This window comes from Poecilia formosa, unplaced genomic scaffold (assembly GCF_000485575.1).
Source record: "Poecilia formosa unplaced genomic scaffold, Poecilia_formosa-5.1.2 Scaffold1, whole genome shotgun sequence".
NCBI classification, from domain to species: Eukaryota; Metazoa; Chordata; class Actinopteri; order Cyprinodontiformes; family Poeciliidae; genus Poecilia; species Poecilia formosa.
In genome coordinates, this window is record NW_006799940.1 from 4,623,696 (window position 1) to 4,649,205 (window position 25,510).

A 25,510-nucleotide genomic window follows, 5' to 3' on the forward strand; every position below is an offset into this window, starting at 1 on the left:
GTCCCGCTTAAAGCTAACTGAAGGTCAGAGCTGAGAGCACTAGCATGGAAGACTTTTTTTTTTTTTTTTTGAGTGTTTGCATTCTTTTTAATGCATGCAGAACTGTCCTTCTCAATGTTCCTCAAAGGGAGATGGTGGCATACATTGATGTCATGGAGGGGTGTGAAAAAAAAGAACAAAAAAAAAAAACAGAGTTTTTCTTTTTTTTGTTGGGAAGGTGGAGAGGGGCTGTAGAGTGTGAGTGAAAAGAAAAACAGTGAGTGTTGAGGGCAGCAGATACAGAGTAAAGATAGATTAGTTTGCCTCAGAGCAGTCCACTCTCAGCCCACTCGCAGTTCTGGTCCGTTATTGCCGTTTTCTTATGGCTTTTCGCGAGGAGAGACAGAAAAGGAGAGAGGAGTTTGCTGTGGAAATGTGGTGGGAGGCCAAGAGTCATGCACTGCATCTCTGAATAAATGTCAGCGGAATCGTATTAAGAGAGCTGCAAATTTGCCTGCGACTACAGATACAGATGAGAAGGCTTTAACAGAAGAGAAACACGTCGGTAACACTAATGTCCTTGTTGCTTTGAAAAATTAAGCTGGGGATGTGTTTTTATTAGCCTTTATTAGCTGTGTGTCTCAACCAACTGTAAAATGGTGGAAATCAATACGAATCGAAACGCTGCTACGGGGAATAATGAAAAAAAAAAAAGTAGAGAAAGAATCAGGCAGTGAAAAACAAATAAGCAATGCAAAGTCCCAGATGCCACCCTCTTTCATGTATCACGGGTTCCCATCTGTGGGAAAGGAAAAAAAGGTAAACAAACATGCGAAAAGCAAACGTAGACGTGTGCTGCAAGTGTGCGTAATTGCGCCAGGAATACATTTCTCCTTGAATGATTGACAATTTATGAAGTAATCTTATTTTCCCGCAGTTTCTAATCAAGATAAAATCTACAGTTATCTGATTTCGTTCACTTTCAGCCATTCTTAATGTTCTTTTAAATGTCCTAATAAAAATCAAACGGTGTCGTGTAAATTTGCATTCAGCTCCCTTTTCTCTGATACCGCAGATAAAGAATGCAATTAACTGCTTTCAGAGGTCACTGAATGAATAAACAGTGCCCACCTCAGCATAAGTATGGCTGTTTTGCGGATGCCTTGTGTGTGTTTTTTTTTTTTTCTTTTTCTTTTTTTTGTTGCATTAGTGGAAAAAATACTGGACCACAAAAACCAAGGAACAAACAATTTTTGTAAGAAGCTTAAAGCAGTGTTAGCTAAAGCAGTACTCCATTCTTTGAACATCTCAAGGAGCACAGTTACAACCATCATTCAAAACTGGAAAAGGGATGGCACAACATTAGACTCACCAAAATGTGGCAGCCTACCTAAAACGGCCAGGAGAGCATTAGCCGGTGTCGGAAACGTTGGAGTTGCCTTAGATAATGTTTAGCATGAGCCTTAAAAGCGTAGCCTGAAAAGTACTAACCTTATGTTAAATTGTTCTAAGATTTACAGCCTTTTAGAGACGTCACATTTTGTCCAAGTGTTGTTCGTCTATTTGGTAGTTAGCAGCTACCACTTTCAGCCCTATGAAAAAAAGAAAGCATATTTGAAGTTAAACTGTCCAAAGCCCAATGTATTCTGTTGCACCTAAATGTTACAGTTGTGAAATTGTAGAAGACTCTATTGTTTTAAGCTTTGGTCTATTTTTGAATAATACAAATACAATAATAGTAGATGAAAGCAACTGCTGAAAGAAAACTGTCAGCGGTTACAAAAAGTTTTAAAATTTCACCTCCCAACAAGAAAGGCCAAAACATAAAAAAATAAAAAAAATAAAAAAATCAACAATGATCAAAGCATATCCATGTGTTAGGATGGACCAGTCAAAGTCCAGAAGGAAATTGAATTAAGAATCTGTGGTCAGGCTTCAAAATTGCAAAACACTGCCACGCTCCATTTGATCTGATGGAGAATGAGCGATTTTGCAAGGGATGGGGAAAAAAGCTGACTCTCTAGATGCGCAAAACTGGTTGAAACGTAACACAAAAGATCTGTAATTGCTGTGAAAGGTGGTTCTGCAAACCATTGAGTCCAGGGGAAGAACACAAAGGCTTATCACATTTTCAGATGTCTAGTTTTTTTGTGTGTGTGTCTGAAAGATGAAAAAAAAAAATTTTTCTTCTATTCCAATTTTGTTTACATTACTTTTTGTTGATCTATCTCATACAACAATCCAGAAATATATTGAAGTTTGTGGACGGAAAGTGATAAATCTAAAAAAAAAAGAAAAAGAAAAAAAAAGAGCAAAACTTTTGCAGTAAATCCAGCTGCTTTAGGTATCTGTGATTAGTTTCTTGAGAAGAAACAATCGTAGCATACCGCCTTTCAGTTCTGAAACTGTACATTAGCGATAGGTGCAAGAGTGCATGCTTACTCTGTATTTTCTCGATTGAACTCTATTAGGCTAATGCATTGGACTTCATAACCATTTACTTCATGGTGGTATGAATATGCATCAATTATTTATCCCCCCTTTGTCTTTATATATGCATCTTTACACGTTTATAGATATAGATGTAGATACAGCTACAGATATATACATATATGCACACACCACACCTGTAGACGAATAAATGCTTCCTGTAAACCAAGACGTCAACATGTTTATTCCAAGCACACAGCCAGAGTAAACAAACCTGAAGCCACCTGCACCACAAATGAAATCTCTGACGTCCAAACTGTGCGGGATTCTGAAGTCAATCGATTACAGAAAGCCCTCTGGCTCTCTTTGCTATGATGTTAGACCCTGATCAGGTTGGGTTATCACTTTCCAGCTGAATAAAGGTCTTTGAAGAGGAGTGGCGCAACAGTCTAAAGGATAGAGGACAGAATTCAGGCTTCGATTGATAGAAAAAGCCCGTCGGAGGTGGGAACATTTCTCTGTGTGAACCAAGGACACAGAGAGAAACGTGCTCTGTGGGTGCACATAGTCAGGCTGAATTTACTTAAAATCATGTTCTTTGAATCAGCGTGGCGCACCTTTGTCTACAACACACCAGGGCTATGCAGAATGTCTCCCCCGTTCAAAGTTTTTTCTTTATTTTTTGTACTTTCATTTGTTTCTCTTTGAGAAGTTATGTGTTGCTCTCTGGTGTTTTTGTCTCAAAGTAATTAGTGGATTGAGATGTGAGAACAGAAATATGAAGAAGAACAAAATGTGTTTTTTTTTTAGACAGTTAATGCAACATTTAAAGACGATCCCAACTATATCTATGTGGTAAGCTTAACAGTTTGAGAAAGCTTAGACGTTTTTTTTTTTTTTTTCATTTGGCTCCATATTTTTGTTTGAATTTCGTATTTTTCTAAAATGACAAGTCTGCCACGTGTTAAATGTTTTCATAGATAGATTTTGCATGCAGAAATGTGCTGTGTAGTAACGGTCATAAATCACCCATAGAAAAACCTTCCACACATTTACCCATCTCCTATCATGAAGAAATGTTGCAGTTACAAGTAAAATATGTATTTAACATCTGTAAATGGTACTATACCAACATATCAAGCGCCTATAGGAATACCACCTACGTGTGAAATATTTCCATAAATATTTCCATGTCTTGCATGCAGAAATATATGGTAACATTTTGGCCACAGGACAAAACCTTCCCATGTTTGTCATGCTTAAATTATTTTGTGTTGTACTTTTTTCCATGGGATAATTATACCATGTAGTAAAGTAGGAAACGCATGGTAAAAACCGTTCACATGTGAATTATTTACCCACATTTCAGATGCTTAAAGCTGTGTAGTGACATGTGAAACATGCTTTAAATGTTCCACTTATAACAAACATGTATTTCCCCTCCTACACATGTTGCTGTGCTTATTCCCAACTGTATTTTTATTTTGCTGTCATTGCTTGTGGGGCTTGTTTGTCGTAAATGGGGGAAAAAAAAGTAAATTTTTCTTGCCATTTTCTTTTTTCCATAAACAGCATTACTGCAGAGTAAAAAAGAAACTTGGTCAGATTTATTTTTTCATATTGCACAAAGGATTTTGATCAGACTTAATGCAACCCACCGGCGCTGTTTTCTTTACATAGCCGCCTATCAGATATGCGTACAGAGATTTGGCCTCTTTTTCAACATGACAGAAGGCTTCAAATTTTCTGCCTGTCGAGGTGTGACTAAATGTCAAAAATAGTGAGATATTGCAGACAGAAGGTCAGGAGGAAGATTAAAGCAAACCTTTTTTTTTGATTTTCTTCCAATTTCATCTTCATTGTCTCTCTTTCCCTTACCCTCAATGATCCTTGTTTACAGAGAACAAAGTGAGCACACACACATTTTTTATATATATTTTTTTTTGAGGGGCTTCATTATTTGGTCTGTTCTTTTCATTTGTCTGCCTCTGGCTATTTTCTTTGCAAGAGTCACTCTGCAGGCCTCTTTCTTTATTCTCACTCTCTCTGCTGCTGTTCAATTGCTTGTGTGTTTGTAGAACAAGTGAGGAAAAATTGACACACCTTTGCAGCAAAAGTGTACCTGCAGCTCTGATCATGAGCTAGCTTCTGAACAACATGGGAGGCTGATGAACCCAGACCAGAAGCTGACATTTTCCTGCCCTGCGGCAGAGCGAACGGGGAGGGAGGGGGAAGGGGGGGGGCAGGTGTCTGTTCAGGTCTAATGGGCCATCCATTCAGGGCTTTAATTGAGTGTCTTTTATCTGCCTCTAGTGACCTCTTTTATTCTCAATTCTTCCCTCTTCGTTTCCTTCGCTAATCCATTTTTTTTTGGGGGGTGGTGGGGGCCCCACCCACCACCCATCTTTCCACGTTTCCCTTTCCTTTTCTTTCCCTGCCTCTACACTTCACAATTTTCCTCCTTTCAGCTGCCATACTTCTGCTTCTCCTTTTCTAGTTTCAACATAATAACTGGAAGCCTGTTGTTTTCTGAACCCGTCTGACAGGTTGAGAGGAGTCAGTATGACGACATGGTGCACTTTCAGCATCAAAATCATGTCTCTTTTACTATTTTTTTTTAATGCCCATTTCTATCCATTCGTCCTTCACTGTCCTTTCGCTCCCTTTGGCTTTCGGCTTGTCTCCTTGTCCGTCCCCTACTTTATTCTCCCTCTTTTTTCAATCAAGCCGTGCTCCTGTCTGTCCTCTGGTCTTAGTGTGCTCAAAGACAACGGCATAAATCCTCATTTGACATGCACAGTGTAGACTTCGATTTTTTTTTTTTTTTTTTTGTGGTCCCTTCAAATCCTAAAGAAAAGAATACAATCCCAACTATAAACTGCAAGTTTTGCATAAGGATTACATTGACGATACATCTAAAACACATTCAAATATGCAAATCTTTGTGTACGACGACGATATTCGCCTTAAAAATACTTCTCCAGTGCAGAAACACAGTTCCTTGACAAAGACCTCATACCTTTTAATGCATTTTAACATTTTATACAATCACAAACTTCAATGTATTGCACTGGGATTTTGTATGATAGACTAATGCATAGAAAGCAGTATGCTGTAGAAATATTTTAACATTTTTCTTCAGTATCTTTTACCCTCAGAAGCCTCCCTATTTTGAGTCACAAAGCAAATCCTTTTGCATCACCCTGAACACATAATCCCTGCCATAAACATAATGGTGCAGCATCATACTGTGGGTGTGCTTTTTTTTTAAACCCAGATGGGAAGGCTGGTCTCCATTCAATTTTACTGAACCTCAGTTATTTTTGCAAGGAACCATTTTAACCAAATGTACCACTATAACTGCAGTAAAAAATGGTTCTACAAAGTAATGATGAGCGATGGGGCTGAATATAAATGGAACATTTTTCCGCCTTTGTTGACATTTTTTGAAAACCATGTAGAATATTCCTTTCATAGATCAATGAGTTGCCTATGTGCTGGTCTATCTCCAAAAATCTGAGCAAATACATTAAAGCTTGACGTAAATTTTCACACTCAAAATGTGAAATGATTAAAAGGTTGTAACTTATTTTAAAGGGCGCTGTACCTTTGATGAATAATAGAAGCACTGTTTAAATGAAATCTCTCAGTCAGAGTTTTAATTTTGCACATTTATATACTAATATCTAATATTTATGGAGCACGTTGTGTTTTAAACGGTACATCTAGGACATATAAAAGATTTTCCACCCTATGTTCATTAGCTAGATGAAAACTGATGATTGGATGGATCGATATACATATGAAGATTAAAGATTATACTAAACCGATTAACAAAACCTTTTCATTCTTCCCTTCTCTCTCCTTCCACCCTGTAAAAATCCTGCTGTGAGAATTAAAGAGCTGCCTTCTGAATTAATTCTTGACCTTTGGCTCTAAAGGGAGATAACATCTACCCCTCTACATGGAAGAAAGTCTAATTTTACAGACATTTTGATCCAAATTACAATAGAGAGTGTAATACAGGGCCATTTTAATGTGCAGGAGAACAGAGAATGAGAACAGGAGCGACAAAGGGAGCAAAGAGTACAATGGAGTCCTGTATAATTTGCTTTGGCCTAATTGCAACAGCATAATTTGAACTTTTCAGCTCCATGTCAAGGTCTGTTAAACATCATATTTATTAGAAGCTCCTTAATGCAAATCTATCTTGTCATCCTGCTGGAAAAATGCGCCTGAAGATTCTACTTTTTCATGACATAGAGGCAGCTTGAGCTCCCCATGCTTAACTTCGCGAGAGTTTGTTTTAAGGCTGCAGGATCACTGTTAGCAGAGTCCTTATCCATATTTATTTTGCTGAGCGATGGTGCTCCAGGGTCTTTGCATCCTGGGATGCACCAGACAGTCCATCCTGCCTCGCACTTCTCATCTGCAATGCCAATAATGGTGATTTTATCGCAACAGGGGAAAGCGATAATGAACCAGCGATGCACATGCATAGTCACAGTATTCTCCAGGTTGGACTCTTCTAGCCTGCAGTGGATAATTAGCATCTCTCACATGTGCTTAGGCTTGATTAAAACTCAGTTTACAGTGAGCAGCGCTGTGAGGTTGCCATCTGTCACCTGCAGAGGCCACCCTGTGATGTGCTCTTGCCTGAGAACGCTGGTTGGTGCGTGCGTGTGTGGGTGTGTGCGCGCGTGTGTTTTGATGAAGGATTGAAAAAGATGAGGCACAGACAGAGAAACGACAGGAACGAGTGAGGCATGAAGCCATCGGAAGCATTCTATTAAATAAGAGTTCCTTCTCGCTCCCAATGGGCTGTACATTAGAGCCAATGCACATATTTTCTTCTCACAGCAAAACCCTTTGACTGCAGTTCTGAGGTTTATATTTACTTGAACCATATCATAAGACTGCAGCTTAGGGAATACGTATCTTTATCGCGAAGTGATGTAAAGAGTGTGAAAGCGCCAAGGTTCTTAAACCTACTTTTTTCCCAAACAAATGCATGTTTACTGAGCCCCTCTTCATTTTAGTAAAACAAAACATTGCATCCCACATTTGTAATAAAAAGTTCATCAAACTTTAATGCCGCATTTATATATTATTGCCGAACACGCATTTGCAGCGTTATTCATCGCGGTGTTAGACGACCTGACGTTGTTGCATATAAAAACATCCCGTTTCCATAGCGATGCCTTCTGGATTTAATGTTCTATCATAAAATGTTTGGGCAATTGAAAAAGACATGGAGAAATGAAACCCCTTCCATATGTCAGATATGGAGACAAGATTTCTGAAGTGCCCTGTGGAAAAACAACAGAGAGGAAATATTTATTGAGGCTTGACTGATTTTCCTGAGGCGCTGCTGCATTATGCCACCAACCGGAACCGTGTTGTTGTTTCTCTTTTCTGTTAGATTAGAGCCACTGTCTGGGATTTTCTTTTTGTTTGCTCTGTGTGTTTCTCGGGAAAAAATTGTCCTCTTTTTTGTATGAAATGGGTTTTAGTTCGTGAGCAAGACATTTATTGAATAATGGCACAAAGTTTACCAAGCAATATTGACCGTACAAATGCTCTTTTTGATGATATTACCTCTACGTTTATTACACTGTGAAACCTATTATAGATGTTGAGTATTTTAAATAAATTTCCTTGCACAGTAGTTAGATATATTTTTATTTATTTATTTATTTATTTTTTACTATTTACTGATGCAGAGTCAGTCAAGTTAATTCACAGAGCAACAGTATAACCAGGGGTTTAAAATCATTTGAATGATTGGTGTATCTCGAAATAATAATAATAATAATAATAATAATAATAATAAATGAGATTTGCAATCTTTTCTGCAACACATTTGTTTTATCACTTTGTAAGATTGTATACACAAACACTAATAACGTCCTTTGCATTCTGCCTTGTCTGGGTTTTTTTGTTGTGGGAGGAGCTTGTGAGAGCTGTGATTGGCTGGGGGGGAGGAGTTTGTATAAGACTTGATTGGTCGTTTTGGGTGGGTTTTGAAAAAGTCAGAACTTCCTACCTTCCATTATTGTGCTACTGGAGACTTTTTGACAGAGACACGTGAAAGCACCAATTGTACTGGAGCTACAGCGAGCAGTAAGTGCTGCCGTGATTCCCTTCCACCTCCCAAGCACTAATGGTGGTCAGTCTGAAAGCAGCCGTGTCGTGCAGCAAACCCAGCCCTCACTGAGAGCAGACAGTAGAACCACCATATTTTGTTTTCATATTGTAAATGTAATATGACTATAAATGTTGATGTTGCACATAATTTTTTCCTTTTTTTTTTTTGTTTTTTTTGTTGCGCATCAATAAATCCCTGCTTTTGATTCACACAGTCATGGATTCACCTCCTACACGGCGCGTGCCCCTGATAACTGTCTTTTGGTTAAAATCTATGTAGGTTCAGGCAAAGTCTTTACTGCACATAAATAATTTCATAAAGTTCAATTGTAGGGTTAAAGATTTTCAGAGTATTTGTAATCACTTGATATTTCTATCTTCAACTGCCTGGATTCACATAACACATAAGTAAATTACACTATGATGTTATCTAGTGACTTCTAGCATCTTTTAGGTCAGCCAATAGGGTCTTTCCTTGTTGTGGAGTTGGCAACAGTGACTGCAGCGGCCCTGACTGGACTTTTTATGCAGCTAGTAGCAGCAATGAAGATATTTAAGAAATATCTATTTGTAAAGATTGAACAAAATATTTCCAAAATGTATCCCTTTAAACGGATCCACAATTAATTGAACACGTTGGCCTAAACGTGTTGTAATTTTCTTATTAACTTAAAAATAGCTGTTTGTGATACGTCAAAACTCACAATGACTTCAAAAAAAATATGTCTTGCTATATTTTTCACACATGGACGTCGCCATTTTTTCAACTGTGCAATAGTGTTGGAAATTTCGGCTCTTTTCAAAGAGCTGGCTCTCACGTCTCGGCTCCCAAAGAAGAGTCGGCTCTTTCAGCTTCCAAATGGCTCTTAAATTATTATCATCTGCAGCCCCATATGTTAACATAACTTGGTGAGTAGGGATGCTGTATATGATAAAACCTTTTCCATTCAATGTTCTCTAATGAGAAGACTAGGGCATTTCTTTCATCTTATGTATTTGTTCTGTTACAAAAGCAGACATTCTCACTTTTATGTAATATTTTAGTCACTTTTAATTTTTAACAAAAACAAATGGTTAATTTATTTGGAATCTGTTTTTCAGCATATGAAAAATAACTGAATCCGCAAGCAAATCTACCAAGCACATTATTAAGTTATTATAATAACTTAGATCTTCAGCCAGATAGGGCTTCTCTTTTACAGGTGGGCAGTTATATGTGTGGGTTTTGCGACACATTCCTCATCACCACTGTCTATTTACTGAGGAGATGGACTCACCTCACAGTTATGTCATTCCCCCTCTCTGCTTTCACATAATGGTATGATCCAATATCCTCTCAAGTAGAGGTTACGAGACTGCCATGCTAATCGAAACAGCAGTCTCCGTTCAGCGGAGCCACTCAAAGAGTGAGAGCTAAGCAACAAAAGGGAATAAAGTGGGGAGACGGTGTTCTGAATGTGAAGACCAGACCCTAAGCAGGAGTTACAGACCAAAGACCAGACTTGACACAGAGCTACTTAGAGAACTACTTACCGGATCACACAGTCCGATCAGAGGTTCGTGTCATTCATCATTTCATTCATGAAGTTGAAGGTGAGAACAGAAGCACAAACACCAGCTTCTTTTGCCAGAGCTGTTTCTTCTTCCTCCGTTTGGTCCGCCTCATCTTCATTACCTCTTGGGATTTCTACATTCCCGTCAATTTCAAGTGCGCTCTGTTTCAAATTGTAAAGGCTTAATTGCTGTTTTGACTGGATAGAGCTAGCCAATCACATCCAGTATAATTTACCCAGAATGCATTGCGTCTTGAACCACACGGTGACTTCCGTGTGACAATATTTTATTAAAATTAAAAAAATAAACCGAACAGTTTTTTTGTTTTTACATCTAAAATACATATTTCTCAAATAAAGGCGATTGTTACAACTAATCATTGATCCCTTTAAAGTTGTAGTATGTCACTTTTATAAAAAATAATATTTTTTTTACATATTTGTTGAAACTGTCACTATGTGGAGACAGTTTGGTATGAGACATAATTTAACTTCCCTGCTTTCTTGCGATTCTCCCAAACTATAAACAACCAGTCAGAGCCCAGATGGGGTCTTAGGCTGTCAATCACAATGTCATGTGACCAGCTGATTTCCTAGTTAGCGTAGCCACTGATGACAGCGAATAAACGGTTTTCCTGTAATGGTAAGTTGTTTTTCTTTGATTTACACATTTATAAGTGTGTGTTTGAGGGGTGAGTGGCAGCTTTAAGACTTTCCTGCTGGCTCTGATTGGTTGTTTTTGAGCGGGAGCGGTGTATTCAGACGTCAATAATAGCTCAGGGACGGAAATGCTCATCTGTCTCATATCATACAGTCACAAAATAGTGATAGTTTTAACAAACATGTAAAAAACATATTCTTTATAAAACTTAAATACTACAGCTTTAAATGTTAAGAGTTTTGAACTGTATATGTATTATGTTTTAGCAGCTAACTTTGCTGCAGTGCTAATGCTAACCTGCTTGCATAAACAGAAATACCAACATAAATGTTGGTTTTAGTTCATTTATTTAATTTTTCTCAATTCTTTGCCAGAGTACTATTGCTGTATTGTTAGGTTTTTGGTCATTTATTTTCATTCACCTTTTTGTTTTGTTTTTTTGTTTTTTTACCATTCCAGTTTACCTGACATTCTTGGCAACAAAATGTTAGGTATTTGAATGTATCTACCATTGCACAATCTACCGCTTACAATTATTTTTACTTGATGGGGGATCTATAGGCAATATTTTGTTTGTCACCTGGCCTTGATTAGATCAATGCAATTTTGAAAACTTTGTTTTCAAAATATAATTTAGTTATGCATGACATTTGAACATTTTTATGATGATTTATTCTAATTCATTAAAATACGTGACTGCAGTAAAAAAATGTCATGAGTCCATGGATACCAAATGGTGATAAAATGAAAATGTGTAGAAATGAAATGCAAAGACAGTTGTGATCGTCACCAATGCTTGGTTATCCTTGTCATAGATGTTTGTATGTGTCTGAGGTGAGGGCCAGTTTTCTTTTAATTTAAATCGAACAGTCTGTGATTTTTTTTTTTTTTAGGTTTTTGCAAAGACCATTCATTTTTGTTTTATTTTAATACTTTAAAACAAATAATTACGTGCTTAGTCTACTATCAGGGGCCCTGTGATATTGGCAATACCTCCTTATCAATGTAGAAAACAGTTTTTCCTCTAACAATATTCGTCTAAGCAATTCTTAAAGCTCAGTGTCCTCTTAGTAAAATATGTGCAGACATATAGGCTGAGTGCATCAACACAACAACTCCCAGAAAGATAAATTACATTTTGTAACATTTCTATGCATTTTAATGGAAATTAACAACTGCGCATATCGCATCCTATTGTTGAACTCCTGACTCTAAATTTCCACTTGTGTTCTGATGATATCTCGGTGACATCGTAACATTTTGACTTTAAAGAGCTCATCTAATCTCGAGAGCAGCCTTGTATTTCTGTGAAATCTGTGTGTGTCCGCCTGTTCCCTTCGCCAAGCATGTGCTCTTAGCACATATGCATCTTATTTTCACAGCAGATAGGGTTTCTTTTCAGTCACATTTGCCATTCGAGAGCTGTGGAGGGCTTGGAAACCACCAGCACACAGAAGTCATTTAGGAATTCAGCAATTCAAGGCCTGTGGAAGTGTGTACTCACAGTTTGGCTCAATTAGTACAAAAAAGGGGTCCCTGCTTGACAAATTAGCACACAAAATGTCAGCTGGTAGTTTAGCACATCCACAAAGAGTACTTGCAAATTAGCACATATTTTGAGGAGGGAGCTGGCACGTTATTATGAACTGAAAGAGCCCAGGAAATTAGCACATCTGTTGCCAAAGCTGAGAATTAATACATGTTACACGATCACAGGTTTCCTACTTGGAGCCGGGTCAGGAACCATGGCCATGGCAACCATTTCTAATTGAGGATTGTGTATGTGCTCATTATAAGAGATTGATGAAATTGATCTTGTGGCAACGAACAAGCTAATCATTACGCAGAGTGCAGCGGAACGCAGGTATCCCTGAATGCTGCAGGCGTGCACTCTAAATTCCCACATCAGTCACATTTCCCCTAGACTCAGTTGTTTCTTATCCGACAGATTTGTTTAGTCTCAATCATTGCTATGCGTGCTCATGTGTGTTCACTCTTCCACCGTCAAGTGTGTGAGTCAGCCTGAGGCTTAGCGTCCAGCAGTGGCAGGTGACAGTCCACTCTAATGTCAAGAGGCTTTACGTTGGCAGGATTAATTCTGTTCTGGAGGAAACGCTCCCCAACAAGCTAAACGAGGTATAGTCGGATCATGCCACGTTTAGTTTTCAGACTGTATCATTTGCCCTTCAACTGATCAATTTCAGACATTGATTTACTGACTGCATCTCCCCTTAGTTTTTAGCATATAAGTACTGCAACTGTTTGATTCTTGGTGCAGCATTGAATGTAAGCGATACCCTGGTTACCGGCTTTCATTCATTTGTATGTTTTACTTTATTTTATGCCCACAACACATTGATTAAATTGTTTGATAAACAACCTCAACCTTAAATCTTGAATTTATTAGTATTTCCCTCCCATTGCCCTTCATTCTCTGCCACAATATGAAGTGTCTAAAAAGTAAGCCATCCCAGTTATCTGTCTAGATGAGGCAGCGGGCAGACATTCATAGTTTTCTTTACCGCTTTAAGACTAACAATTCGGGAATACCTCTAAAGGGTCAGAGCTGCATTTTGCAAATCGACTCACAATTGTAAATGTTTTCTCATTTATCATAATTTTAATTGTACAATTGCAATCAAATGTCTAGTTTGATCTATTCATTATTACATTTGGTATGATTTTCAATACCAAGTATAACGTTTGCACAAACACTGCAATTCTGACATCATTGATATTGTTAAATTTAAAAAAAAATTAACCACCATGACTACCATTCTAGTGTGTAATTTGGTGCATGCCAATGTCTGAACAAACAACAAACAAATGAAATAGCGTTACTTACGACTGTTTAAACTACACCAATTAACAACACCTTATAAACACCCATCTGAGCTGCCATAAATCCTAACCCTTTGAGGTATCGAGTTTACCAGACCCCGAAGGTCTCATTGCTGTTATCCTGCCAGAGCCATAAGGAATAATGAGTCAATAAATAAATGTCCAATGTATGCAGCGATGTTTTGGTAGCGGCTACATGACAAAATATCATCCATACAGATGGGAGGAACCAAAGTTTCTCAGCAGAACACTGGATGAAGCATTGTACTACTTTTGCCATTGTACCTTCTTTCCATAATCTTCCTCGGTGTACGTTCAATAAATTAGAAAATGATTGAAAAGCTCACTCATTTCTGTACCTCAGCTTACTCATGTTAAATAGATTGATTAATTAATTACACAAAAGTTAAGATTAGAATATTACATCAAATCAAGAAAAGTAACAATTTGGGCTTAATGAGAAGTATGTAGAATACTTCTTTAGAGGAGGTATTCTACATTCCTGATGGAACTGCGTGTCTTCTGAGCTTATCGTTCAAACTACGTCCCAGCACAAGGCTCCTAAGAAGTAAGTAAATGGCTTAATGGAGGAGCATTATTGTGATGACATACTGAAGGCGGCGTATCAGAAAAAGCTGGAGCTTATTAAAGAGACAGAAGCCAATTTCAAGGTGTCAGACTGCGAATATTAAATTGAAGTTATGTTGGATATATACAGTGGTTGTATAACAAATCAAGGTATCATAATTACTTGATTGTGGTATAAAATAGCTCTCTGTGCCTGGAAAATACAAAATACCCCCTTTAAGATGAATAATGGTCAGGCTTCATGAATCAGTTCTTCATAACGCTGAGCCAGCTGCAGACTTATAATAATTGCTAATGACTTATTTATTACTGATCACTTAACCATTAATTATTGTTTTAATAATCCTGACTTTATTTATTATGTTCATTGCAATTTTATTCTCTCTTGCCAAATTGCCTAATAACCCACCAAGCCAACCTTAAAAATAGAAGCCAAATATTAAGCTGTAACTAAAGCGTAGTAAATTAATGTTTAATGTGATAAAAGATAATTAGTGGCAACTTATGGCAGAAACTTATACTTTTTAAGATGACGATAAATGGCTCATCTTGTTCAATTAAGTCTTTAATTATTTCTGGCATTCCTCTTAATAGCTAATTATTTTTCTGGAAAATTTCAGGTTCATTTACATAGACTGAAACGGAAAAGAGCACTGAGCTACAAAAACGAATTACAAATGAATACATGTCGAGCAATGGCGCACAGAGAATTGAAGGGGCAGTTTTCTGCACAGTACACCTATTATCTGGTCTGTTTATATTGAGTACAAACGGCACAGGTGAGTGTCCTGCATACCCTGTGCTCCGTCCAGATATCTGGGGATATATTTTCAGGTAGAGAGAGAGAGAATTGGCCCCTGTGCAGCACAGAAAGGTCACTCCACCACTCTACCAAGGGGAGCATCAGATTAATGACCGGGGGTGGCAACTCTCCGCAGGCCTTCATGCATCATGTCCCATTCACCGCCAAACATGTCGGGGAGCACTCCCACTGGGAATTTCAGTGATATTTATGGAGCGTTCCCATCACTTTTGCCTCCTGCCTATTGGCTCTGAGTACTGATCCCCGCTTGTTGAAAGATGGAGGGAGACAGAAACAGGCCATGGAGGCGGGGGGGAATAGTGGTGCGCTGGGTGGGCGGAGGTCTTCGAGCCCCTAAGTGAGAGACGTCATGCCCATACCTGGGCCAACTGCCTCAGGCAGCCACCCTGCAGCCCACCGCCCTCCTGCTGCTGCACCATTAGTCACGGAGTCAAGTTGTTCATATTGTCACAATAACCCCCCTCCTTTACCAATCTGGTGCTCAGATTCCAAAACTGCCAATGCTTTGGCGCCATAGCATAGATGAGTCACTATGGCAACATATCTGAATCTCATCGCTCATTGTACAGAGCAACCTTGAGTGGAAAGAGCGGGCTGGATTTCTATTCATTGGTGTGTAAATAACCCTTTTTTTTTTTTTTTCTTCCCCGACGCCATTTTCTCTGCAAGGACTCAAGAGTGCTCTGAAGTCACAAAATAATAGCCTCGGCTTTAATAACTTCTCCGAACAGCTTGTGAACGAAAAAATGTACTAAGAGAATGTGAATCGCATTGATATTTTGTTATGATTGCATGTGAAGGACATTTCTGTACACAAAAAGTATTACTCAAAAAAATTCATTTTCATTTAGCAAACACGTGACAAAGTTATTTGTGAAGTATGTAATATAATAGAGGATTTTAAAAGGGTTCAAATCCAACTGTGACTGTCTTGCTTTGCATGTTCATTTTGACTTTCTGCTTATTTTTGATGTTTTTACTCTCTACACACACACACACACACACACACACACACACATACACACACATAACTGCACATTGCCTCAACACACATACCCACATCTAAACACACAAAGACCTTTGGATCAGCTGGCCTGTTTTCTCATCCGGGTGGTTATTCAGCTCATAACTCACTCTGGGCTTTCAGTTGCGCCATAATTTACACCCGGTCTGACTGCACAGTTCACACGTACAGAAGCACTCTCGCAGACACACGCACACGCACGCAGACACACACACACACACACACACACGTGCGCGCACAGACCCACACAGACAGATGCAGACTTGCTGATTATCCCAGCTGTAATTCACTCACCTGCAATCAGACAGACCACAAAAACAAGAAGGAAGAGGATGGAGGAAATGATAAGAGAGGTGGTATTATTAGACTTTAATCAAGGAAAAAATAGAACACGAACGACATGAAGGGGGAAAGTCTAGTTAGAGGTTCATGAAGTCCACTCGGGGAGAAATGTCAGATTCATCAGTCACAGCAATCAATACAGAAAAGATGTTATTTAAGTATTCATGTTAATTGTTGCAAGCAACTCGAAATTCGCTATTTTTGTTTTCTGGTTGGTTGTTCAGTGTGTTTGAAACATCCATAGCAACAATTGTGCATTCTCTGAAAGGTAAATAGTGCAGCGTGCAAGTTTTTGCGACCGCTTTCAACATTTTCTCATGTTACACTCGGGGTATTTTATTTGGAATTGAATCTATTAGACCAGCACAGAGTAGTGCTTAACTGTGAAGTTGAAAAAAAAAAAAAAAAACAGCCACAGATTTCAAAATGTTTTACATCTAAAAAAAAAATCTGAGATGTGTGGTGTGCATTCAGCCCCGCCGAGTCAATCCTTCATAAAACCACGCTCTGCTGTAATTACAGCCAAAAGTCTTTTGGGGTGTTTCAACATCTAACATATATTAGCTGCTTTCTTTCAGCTGAAGAAAAGCAGGATGATGTCTTTCTATTAGTAAGCTTCACTATGGTGATGTTACCTGTAGTGCGATATCCATCGATTTCAGGTACACAAATTTTAGTCTCATCTCACCAGAGGACCTTCCATATTTTTCCTGTGTCTTCTGTATTGTGGCAAACAACTATTGAGACTACTTATGGCTTTCTTCTTGGAACGGTTAGTGCGTAGCTAGTAGTTGTCTTGTGAACAATTACCTGAGCTGTGGATCTTTTCAGCTTCTCCAAAGTTACCTTGCGCCTCTTGGCCGTTGTTTTCATGAATCCTTACGACTTTACCTGGTACTCCATGTTTTGGTAGATTTGTAGTTGTGCTATAGCCAGTGTGATTAAATTTCACATATATGGACTCTAATTAAATTTTTAAAAAATTTCATTTATAGATATCAGACCAAAAGGTTATTCGTGCCATATCTTTCGGATTTTAATTTGAAAACCATCCATCCATTTTCTGTAGACTCTTGTCCCTATTGGGGTCGGGGAGGTTGCTGGTGCCCATCTCCAGCTAACGTTCCGGGCGAGAGGCGGGGTACAGCCTGGACAGGTCGCCAGTCTGTTGCAGGGCAACATAGAGACAGACAGGACAAACAACCATGCTCACACACACACACACCTAGGGAGAATTTGGAGAGGTCAATTAACCTGACAGTCATGTTTTTGGACTGTGGGAGGAAGCCGGAGTACCCGGAGAGAACCCATGCACAGGGAAGAACATGCAAACTCCATGCCGACAGACCCTGGGCCGGGAATCGAACCAGCAACAACTCTACCAACTGCGCCACTGTGCAGCCCCATTTTGAAAACCATTTATACACAAATATTATTTTTTTGTCTTTTCACTTTGAATATCTGTGCTACTTTGCTTCTAAAATCCGAGGTTGTAAGGTGACAAACTCTGGTAATGTGCACAGGGTATGAATAATTTTAGAAGCCACTGAATGATTTCTGTTAAATCATGTTCAAGTCATTTAGCGGCTGAAAGGAATCGGATGAGCATGATTTAACACCATTATGCTTAGCTTCACATTCACTGAAATAGGCCTGCAGTGTTCAATGTGCTACCCCTGGGATTTCATATAATAATTATGTATTAGGTCAGATAGACATAATTTCTGTCATCTTTTATGGTATTCAATCATTTCAAGATTATCAGTGGAATGTCTGCAATGTAATACTGCCGTCTGAAAGGAGTGCTAAAACAGGAAAACTAATTAAAATAGTTCCCTTAATTGCACGTCAAAAGTTTAAACATTTACTATATTGCTGTGCAAAGGTAACCCATAACTCCTGTCCAGGACTGGAACGTCTTCTTTCTACACTGTATATCCATATACAGAGTATAAATGAAAATACCATAAAATAGAGTAAAAGACCCTAAAGTATGGCTTCACAGCGGTGACAGTGATAAATATCACTTCCCTGGGTTAATGACATATTCTTTGGCCTCCTGCACACATTTTCTATCACTCCCTGCCACAGCCACATGCTATTTATAGCTACAATGTCCATTACAGAACAACTTCCCCTCTTTCTTTTTTTGTGATCTTTTTTTTTTTATTTAAATTACCTCTTTCTGTGTATATTTCAGTCTCATTTTCTCACCATGTCACGGCACCAGTAAACAAGCCTTAAAGTTTTTTGGTTTATATTTTGTCAGTCCTCTGAGAAGAGGAGAGCTGTGGATGGACTCCCGAACTCCCCTCTCTTTCCCAAGAGAATTTTTGCAGAGCTGCTCTCACTACCCTCACTGCCCTCTTTCATCTTTTAACTCTCAAACATTCCCTTTTAAGTCTGAATTCCATAAGCTTTCTTAAGATTTTGGTTTACTTTCAAAGGTGTGGGATGTTGAAATATAGTTGTTGTTTTTTTTTTATCCTGTTTATTTTTCGTAAGTGGAAATATCTGTAAATTCGAAAATGCGTTCCAGTGGGGCTTGTTTGTCAGATTAAAATAATTTAAAAAATGACTTTACATTAAGCCCACATTTCTATATGAAAACTGTTTTGTTTGATTTGATTTGGTGTAATATTAAAAGTAAATGACGTGCTTCCATCAGCTTCAAGTGGAAAATCATCACAGTTAAGAGAAGTAAAGATGTGAAAACATTTGTGTGTGTAGGTAGTAAACATATGTTTTTTTTGTTTGTTTTTTTTTGCTATATTTATGTAAGGAATTTTTCAATAACTGTCACTTTTTTTTTGGGATTCACATCCATCCTAGAGATAGATGTAAGGAGATACTTTGCCATCGTTCTCCATAACCTAATTCAATTCTAAATTTATATGTACCCTCCTCTCTTACTGTTTAGACATTAGATGATGAATAAAAATGTAATCTCACTCAAGCCTTGCGCATCTTGGCTGAGATGGCAGTCAACCCACATGTTTTTTTTTTTTTTTGTTTTGTTTTCTTTTTTACATGTGGTGTTTGTTTAATGAATCCTCCTAAATCAGTTTTGACATAATCACAAAATGTGGCACATTTTTTGTGAGTCGGCTCCAAACGCTGCTTTCGTTTGTTTGGGATTGTAAATCACGGAGATGGAACATCTGGAGCTTTAATCATCTCTGTTCAGCCCAGAATAATTGACAAGTCTGAAGGGAGCTGTTAGAGGCAGACAGCACCTTACTTTGTGGAAGCGGTTATTTGTCTGATGCTGAAATGCTGCTTTTTCATACAGTCTTTGTTTTTTTTTATGGGCATTTTATAAGGATTTTAGACATTGGTGTCCTGATTGTATCTTCATTTGTGATTTGACTGGCCTTCTTTATTGTCGTCTCCTCACTCCTCATGAATTGTTCCATTGCTTTTTTCTCTCTCGCTCATCCTTCTATTTTCTATTGGCTAGGTTCATTTGCTTGCATTTTATTTGAAAATTGTTCAAATTAAAGGAAGAAAAAGTAAGAGCCAACCTCTCGGTCTGCACGAAAGAATTTAGGAAGGGCATCCGACCCTGATCTCACCTCCCAGTGCAGATAATTGCCTATAATTACACTGACTGCTCCCACAGAATGCAAATCCCCTGATATCTAAGCATCTTATCCTCACTGTAAATCTGTTTAATGCACAGATACACCCAAATTGAATGTGGATATCAACATTATGGATTTAGGAGGGGGAAAAAAATGAATGCACCGTTTGATCTGTAATTGCCTGAATTAAATTGATCATGTTGTTGTTTGAGGCCTCCTGCTCTTTTCTACAAACTCATTATTTTGCTCTTTTTTTTCTTTTCTTTTTTTTTTTTTTTTTGCTTTTTGCTTTTAGGGGGAATTTTTGAATCCATTGAGAGTGGCCCCTCCGGAGCAGAGGAATTAGCCTTCAAATTTGCCTTGAACACAATCAACAGGAACCGCACATTGCTCCCGAACACCACACTGACCTATGACATCCAGAGAATAAATATCTTTGATAGCTTTGAGGCCTCCCGAAAAGGTGAGTAAAAAAAAATGTGCAAAACTTAAATTTAACTCTTAAGTTAACACAAATTTTTCCTTTTTTTTTTTTTTTTACAATTACTGTGTCCCCCTATATTTTATTGTATTGCACTATATTATATGGTACTTTATTGAACTTTAAAATTTCACAGCATAACCTTATGCCTTGGAAGTCCTAGCAAGTTTTAATTGGCTTCTGCTGTTCTAATTATTCCTTTTTATAAGACTCCTGAAAATTCCCCTCTTATCTCATGTGGATTTTTAACCAAAAGTAGGAAACTTGGCTCAAAATGTCCAAAATCATTCTGTTGGACTCCTCCATTTGCTTCTCAAAGCAATGGAAAAGATCTTGTGCATTTAAATGAAGTTGTGCGTAAATGCAGTAGTTTCTCGCACAGCTATATTAGTTTAGTGTAATTTTGGCGGTGCTTTACTATGTGTACAAAAGCATAATCTAATTAGAAGACAGAAATGGCTTGTTTTTAAATGAGCTTCCGTAAACTTTTGTGTTTCTGCATCTGAAATGATGATCTAATAAAAGCAAAAATGTATATCTATGTTGAAATTTAAAAAATATTTGTCTTCATCAACATGTACGTACATGTATCTATTTTATTATATGGCATATAATGTATAGCTTCTAATTCGTTTTATGAATCCAAGATACACTTCTCCTCGTGTGACAACATCTTTGTGCAAAAATTAGTACTGAAGTTAATCTAGTGAAACATGATTCAATTTAGATTCCCACTAGAAAAAGAAAACTGACCTAATGTACACTTCTGCTTTCTTCCATGCCAGCATGTGACCAGCTTTCTCTTGGAGTGGCAGCCATTTTTGGCCCCTCGCACAGCTCCTCTGCCAACGCAGTCCAGTCCATCTGCAACGCTTTGGGAGTGCCCCACATCCAGACCAAATGGAAGCATCAAGTGTCTGACAACAGAGACTCGTACTATGTCAGCCTGTATCCTGACTTTTCCTCCCTCAGCAGAGCCATCCTCGACCTGGTGCACTTCTTCAAGTGGAGAACTGTCACCGTGGTCTATGACGACAGCACAGGTACAGGTACAGTCGGTGTCTGTCCTTATTCTCTGCATTCACACCGTAAAATGTCTCGGAATAAAGATAAAAAAAAAAAAAAAACAGGGAGCGGATGAACTGCAAAGTGCCACACTGCTCCCGAGAGTTCAGAGGACGCTTTGTAACCTGTCAAGTTAATTCAGAAATCAATAGCTTACTGTTCTGTCTTATTCCTCCAGGTGCTGCCAATGTCAGTCTTCCGAGAGACTGAACAGTAGGACAGAAATAAAACTCAGAAAAAAAAAATTACCCAGAATGACCCTGTGTCTCTTCAGCTTAATGCAATGCAAAACTGTAGTATGTGGGGGCTGACAACAGCCATTAATAACACACAGAGACACTTGATCTCCGAGGGTGGCTATCAAATGTGTCTGCGAGCTATTCTGTCTGTGCTGTAACTTTGTGGAGTGCCTCATAATATGCATTTTAAAAGGCGAGTCATATTTTAGCTTGAGTACAGTGATACTTTTATGAGGTGCAGTGTAGTCGCTCCGGAGAAGATGACAATATTCAAATGCTTATCCTCAATTTATGAGCTATTTGGCGTGATGTGGCTGACAACTAAATCTAAGTAATTTACAAAGAGACGCAAGGAGAATCGCACTCTAGACTTTAGACAGATTGTCTAATGAATTCATTCCCTGCTTCGCTCGATTGGATCGTGCCCTGCAATTGTCATTTGTAATTGTGCCGCTAAATATATAAAACATTGATTTGTTGCTTTTGTCCACATGCGGTGCTTTTCGTAACAATTCGTACCCCTTAAGACTTCTTGTCGTGTTAAGTTTTTTTTTTTTTTTTTTTTTTATAAAATAATAAAGAATAAAAAGAAGTGGTGCAGTGCACATGTGCTTCACTCACTTTCAGTTTGATTTCCTTAAACGAATTTTTGAACAAGACATTTTCTCCAGAGGTCACCTAATTAGACAAAATGGTTTCCGTGTACGAACAAGTGGCATCTTTAAAACCAAGAAGCACAGCAGACAGGCTAGACTAATAGTTTGGAGTGAAGTTTACTGCTCAATTCATCATCTGAATATTGGGAGTATGGCACAACTTCAAACAACCCTCAACATTACTACCAACTCACGTTGACAGGGCTTTGCAAGGAAAGCATTAATTTAAAAAGCAGCCAAAAGGCCTTTCGTAAACATGGTGGAGCTGAAGAGATCCTCAGCTCAGATGGAAGAATCTCTTGACGGTACAACATTTACTCTTCCACGAAAATGCTACCCGTAATGGAAGAGAACCACAAAGAAAGCCACTGGTGCAACCAAACCATAAGACATCTTGTCTGTAGTTTGAGACAAGTCACAAGCGGACATACGAGATCAAAAATGAACAAACTAAATGATGTGCAAAATGGAGTGTTTGGAGTAAAACTAAAACCATTTAAAGTGGTACAAACTGATTGTGGTTTTTCTTCAACACTGTCAGGGAAGCTGGTCAGAGTGGATGGTAAGATGGGAAAGCTTAATCCAGGACAGTTGTTGAAGAAACATTTTTAAAATACAGACTGGGGCCAGAGGTTCACTGTCCAACCGAATAGGAACTCAAAACGTATCACCAGAGATGCAAAGTGATACTTTCGACTCGGTCGTTTTCGTGTGCAAGAATAGTCCTGTTAAGTACAGACCTAAATCCAATTAAGAATCCGTGAGGAGATTCGAAAACTGATGTTCACAGACACCCCTTTGTGCAGTCTGACCGAGCTTGAGCTACTTTGCAAAGTAGAATGAGCAAAGCTGTCAATCTGCAGATGTGAAAAGCTGGTAGGAACGTACCTCAGAGGACTTGCAGTTGTAATTGCAGTGAAAGGTGTTTCTACAGGAGAGAGGAGGGCCGAGTGCAAATGCACTCCAGATTCTCCGGGCTTTTATTCGTACAGATTTCTGAAAGCCATGTATTTCTTTGCTTCCACATCTAAATTGTGAGCTACTTTATGTTGGTCTGTCTCGTACGGTCTCTATAAAAAAAATCATTTGGAGTTTGTTGGTGTAACATGACAAAATGTGAAAAGCATCAGGAAAGAGACAATCCTGGCGCATTCTAGCACCATTACAACCTCGGCTTGTGTCTCGAAAGCCCAACTGCCGCATTATTTTGACTCATCTTCATCACTGTTCGTCACTCCACTCCTCGGCGCTTGGCGCTTTTCCCATCCTAAATCCCTTTAAAATTGCCCCCCCCTCCCCAGAGATTCCAACAGATAACCTCTCGCTTTCCCCTCTCTGTCAGTCGAAGGTATCTTGGGCCTCCTGTCTGGATATGTTTTTGTTTTTTTTTTTCTTCTTTTTTTCTGCTGTACGACACCTGACTTTCTGAAGAGTGTGACAGCTGCGTAGCCGTGTTCCGTAGCCCCGCTCCGCTTCCCGCCCGGTCCCAGTCTCAGGCTGTAATCACACAGCTTCATGCTCCAGGGCCCTGCACTGCTGATTGGAGTCTATCTGACGGCTGGCAGGAAAAACTATCGGAGGGGATAAAATATTCACACACGGCCGTTAGAAGATCCAGGGGGAAAGTCTGAAGGCATTAGCCAGAGCTCACAAACATCCACACTGACAATGTTTCCCAAACGCTGAGCTCCCTTGACAGATTTTTTTTTTCCTTGCTTAACACCTCCCAAAGTGTCATCACGAACAAAAACAGGGAGAAGCAGACATGCCCCAGAGTGGGGATCTGCAGGGATTACCTGGGGACAACTCTCGGAGGTTTAGAATCCCTTCCTACTGTAGTTCCTTTCACGACTAGACTTGCGTGGATCTGTTTCACACCAATTTTTCTGCGGAGCCTCGGGGAGACCGAGCCGTACGCACAGTGAGGCCATTAAACTGCGCACACAGCACTTTGCTTAAAAAAAAAATAAAAAAATGGCTGAGCTAACTTAAAGAGGTTCCACAGGAAGAAAACGAAAAAAAAAAAAAAATCCTATCTCTCTCCAGTTCCCTCTCAAACTACCCTTTCTGCTCCATCCATTTTTATACCCATGACAAGTAATCATCTCTCCTATCAATCCAGCCCCTTTCATCCCTGGACTCTGAAGTTCTTTACTGAGGGAGAAACTCATTGTAATCTCATCACAGAGTCTCCTGGAGAGCCGTCTACCTGAGTGTGCGGTCGAGAAATGAAAGGTGAAGATTGTAGCTGAATATGTGACGGCGGCGTCAGGCTCCCCCACAGGGGGGCGCGGGGGGGGAAGTACAAGCTGGGCAAACAGTCTCTCTCTCGTCAGAACACATCTGAAGTGTGTGTGAAAAGACAGAAGAGGCAGAATTGACCGCGGCTTTCCATCAGGATAAAATTGAACCCATTCGGCGCTTTTGTGTGGTGTCGTGGAACACAAGGAGCAAATCAACATTTTGCAGGCTGCTGTCAGATTGGGAGTTAATGTAGGAGGGTGCAGATCGAGATTTTTTTTATTTTTTTTTTTCATGTTTTTGCGCTTTTGGTTTAAAAGCAATGTGGTGGCGTGGTGTAGCATTCTCTTGATAGGTCTGTAGCAGTCTGTTTGCTTGCCAAGCATGTGTAGGAGGATCAATAGAGTGTGGATTAGAAAGGCATGCATATGAGCCTTTTTCTGCTGAGAAACTCCGATTCCATTTTTTATTTATTTATTTTTTTTCTTATGGCAACCCTTAGAATCAGAGATGCTTCAAAATGGCGACAGATCAAACACGGCATTTTGCTCCATCTTTAAAACTCCTCTTTCATGCTATGTGCTGTCCTCTTTGTCCGCAGGTCTCATTCGACTGCAGGAGCTGATCAAGGCTCCGTCGCGATACAACATTCGTTTGAAGATCCGGCAGCTGCCCACAGAGACCAAGGACGCCAAGCCACTTTTGAAGGAGATGAAGAAGGCAAAGGAGTTTCATGTCATCTTTGATTGTGGACACGAGATGGCTGCCTGGATTCTGAAACAGGTGGCGTCACCTTAATAAGCTGAGATGCCTTCATGGGCCTGTAGCAGAAACAAAGAGACAGACTTCTCTCTCT

General features: G+C 39.1%; 1 protein-coding gene across 2 annotated transcripts in view; it reads left to right on the forward strand.

Moving 5' to 3' along the window:
* The window catches only part of LOC103134310 (glutamate receptor ionotropic, kainate 2), a 32,044-nt gene extending 6,577 nt beyond the window's left edge, over window positions 1-25,467 (forward strand). The window contains exons 2-4 of one of the 2 annotated variants that reach the window (XM_007546498.2): window positions 20,268-20,435; window positions 21,239-21,502; window positions 25,256-25,467. In XM_007546498.2, the coding sequence (XP_007546560.1) occupies window positions 20,268-20,435; window positions 21,239-21,502; window positions 25,256-25,452 (629 nt within the window). In that variant the 3' untranslated portion in view covers window positions 25,453-25,467. The remainder of the gene's footprint in view (window positions 1-20,267; window positions 20,436-21,238; window positions 21,503-25,255) is intronic. The other variant, XM_007546506.2, reaches the window with a different exon arrangement.
* The last annotated feature ends 43 nt before the right edge of the window (window positions 25,468-25,510 follow it).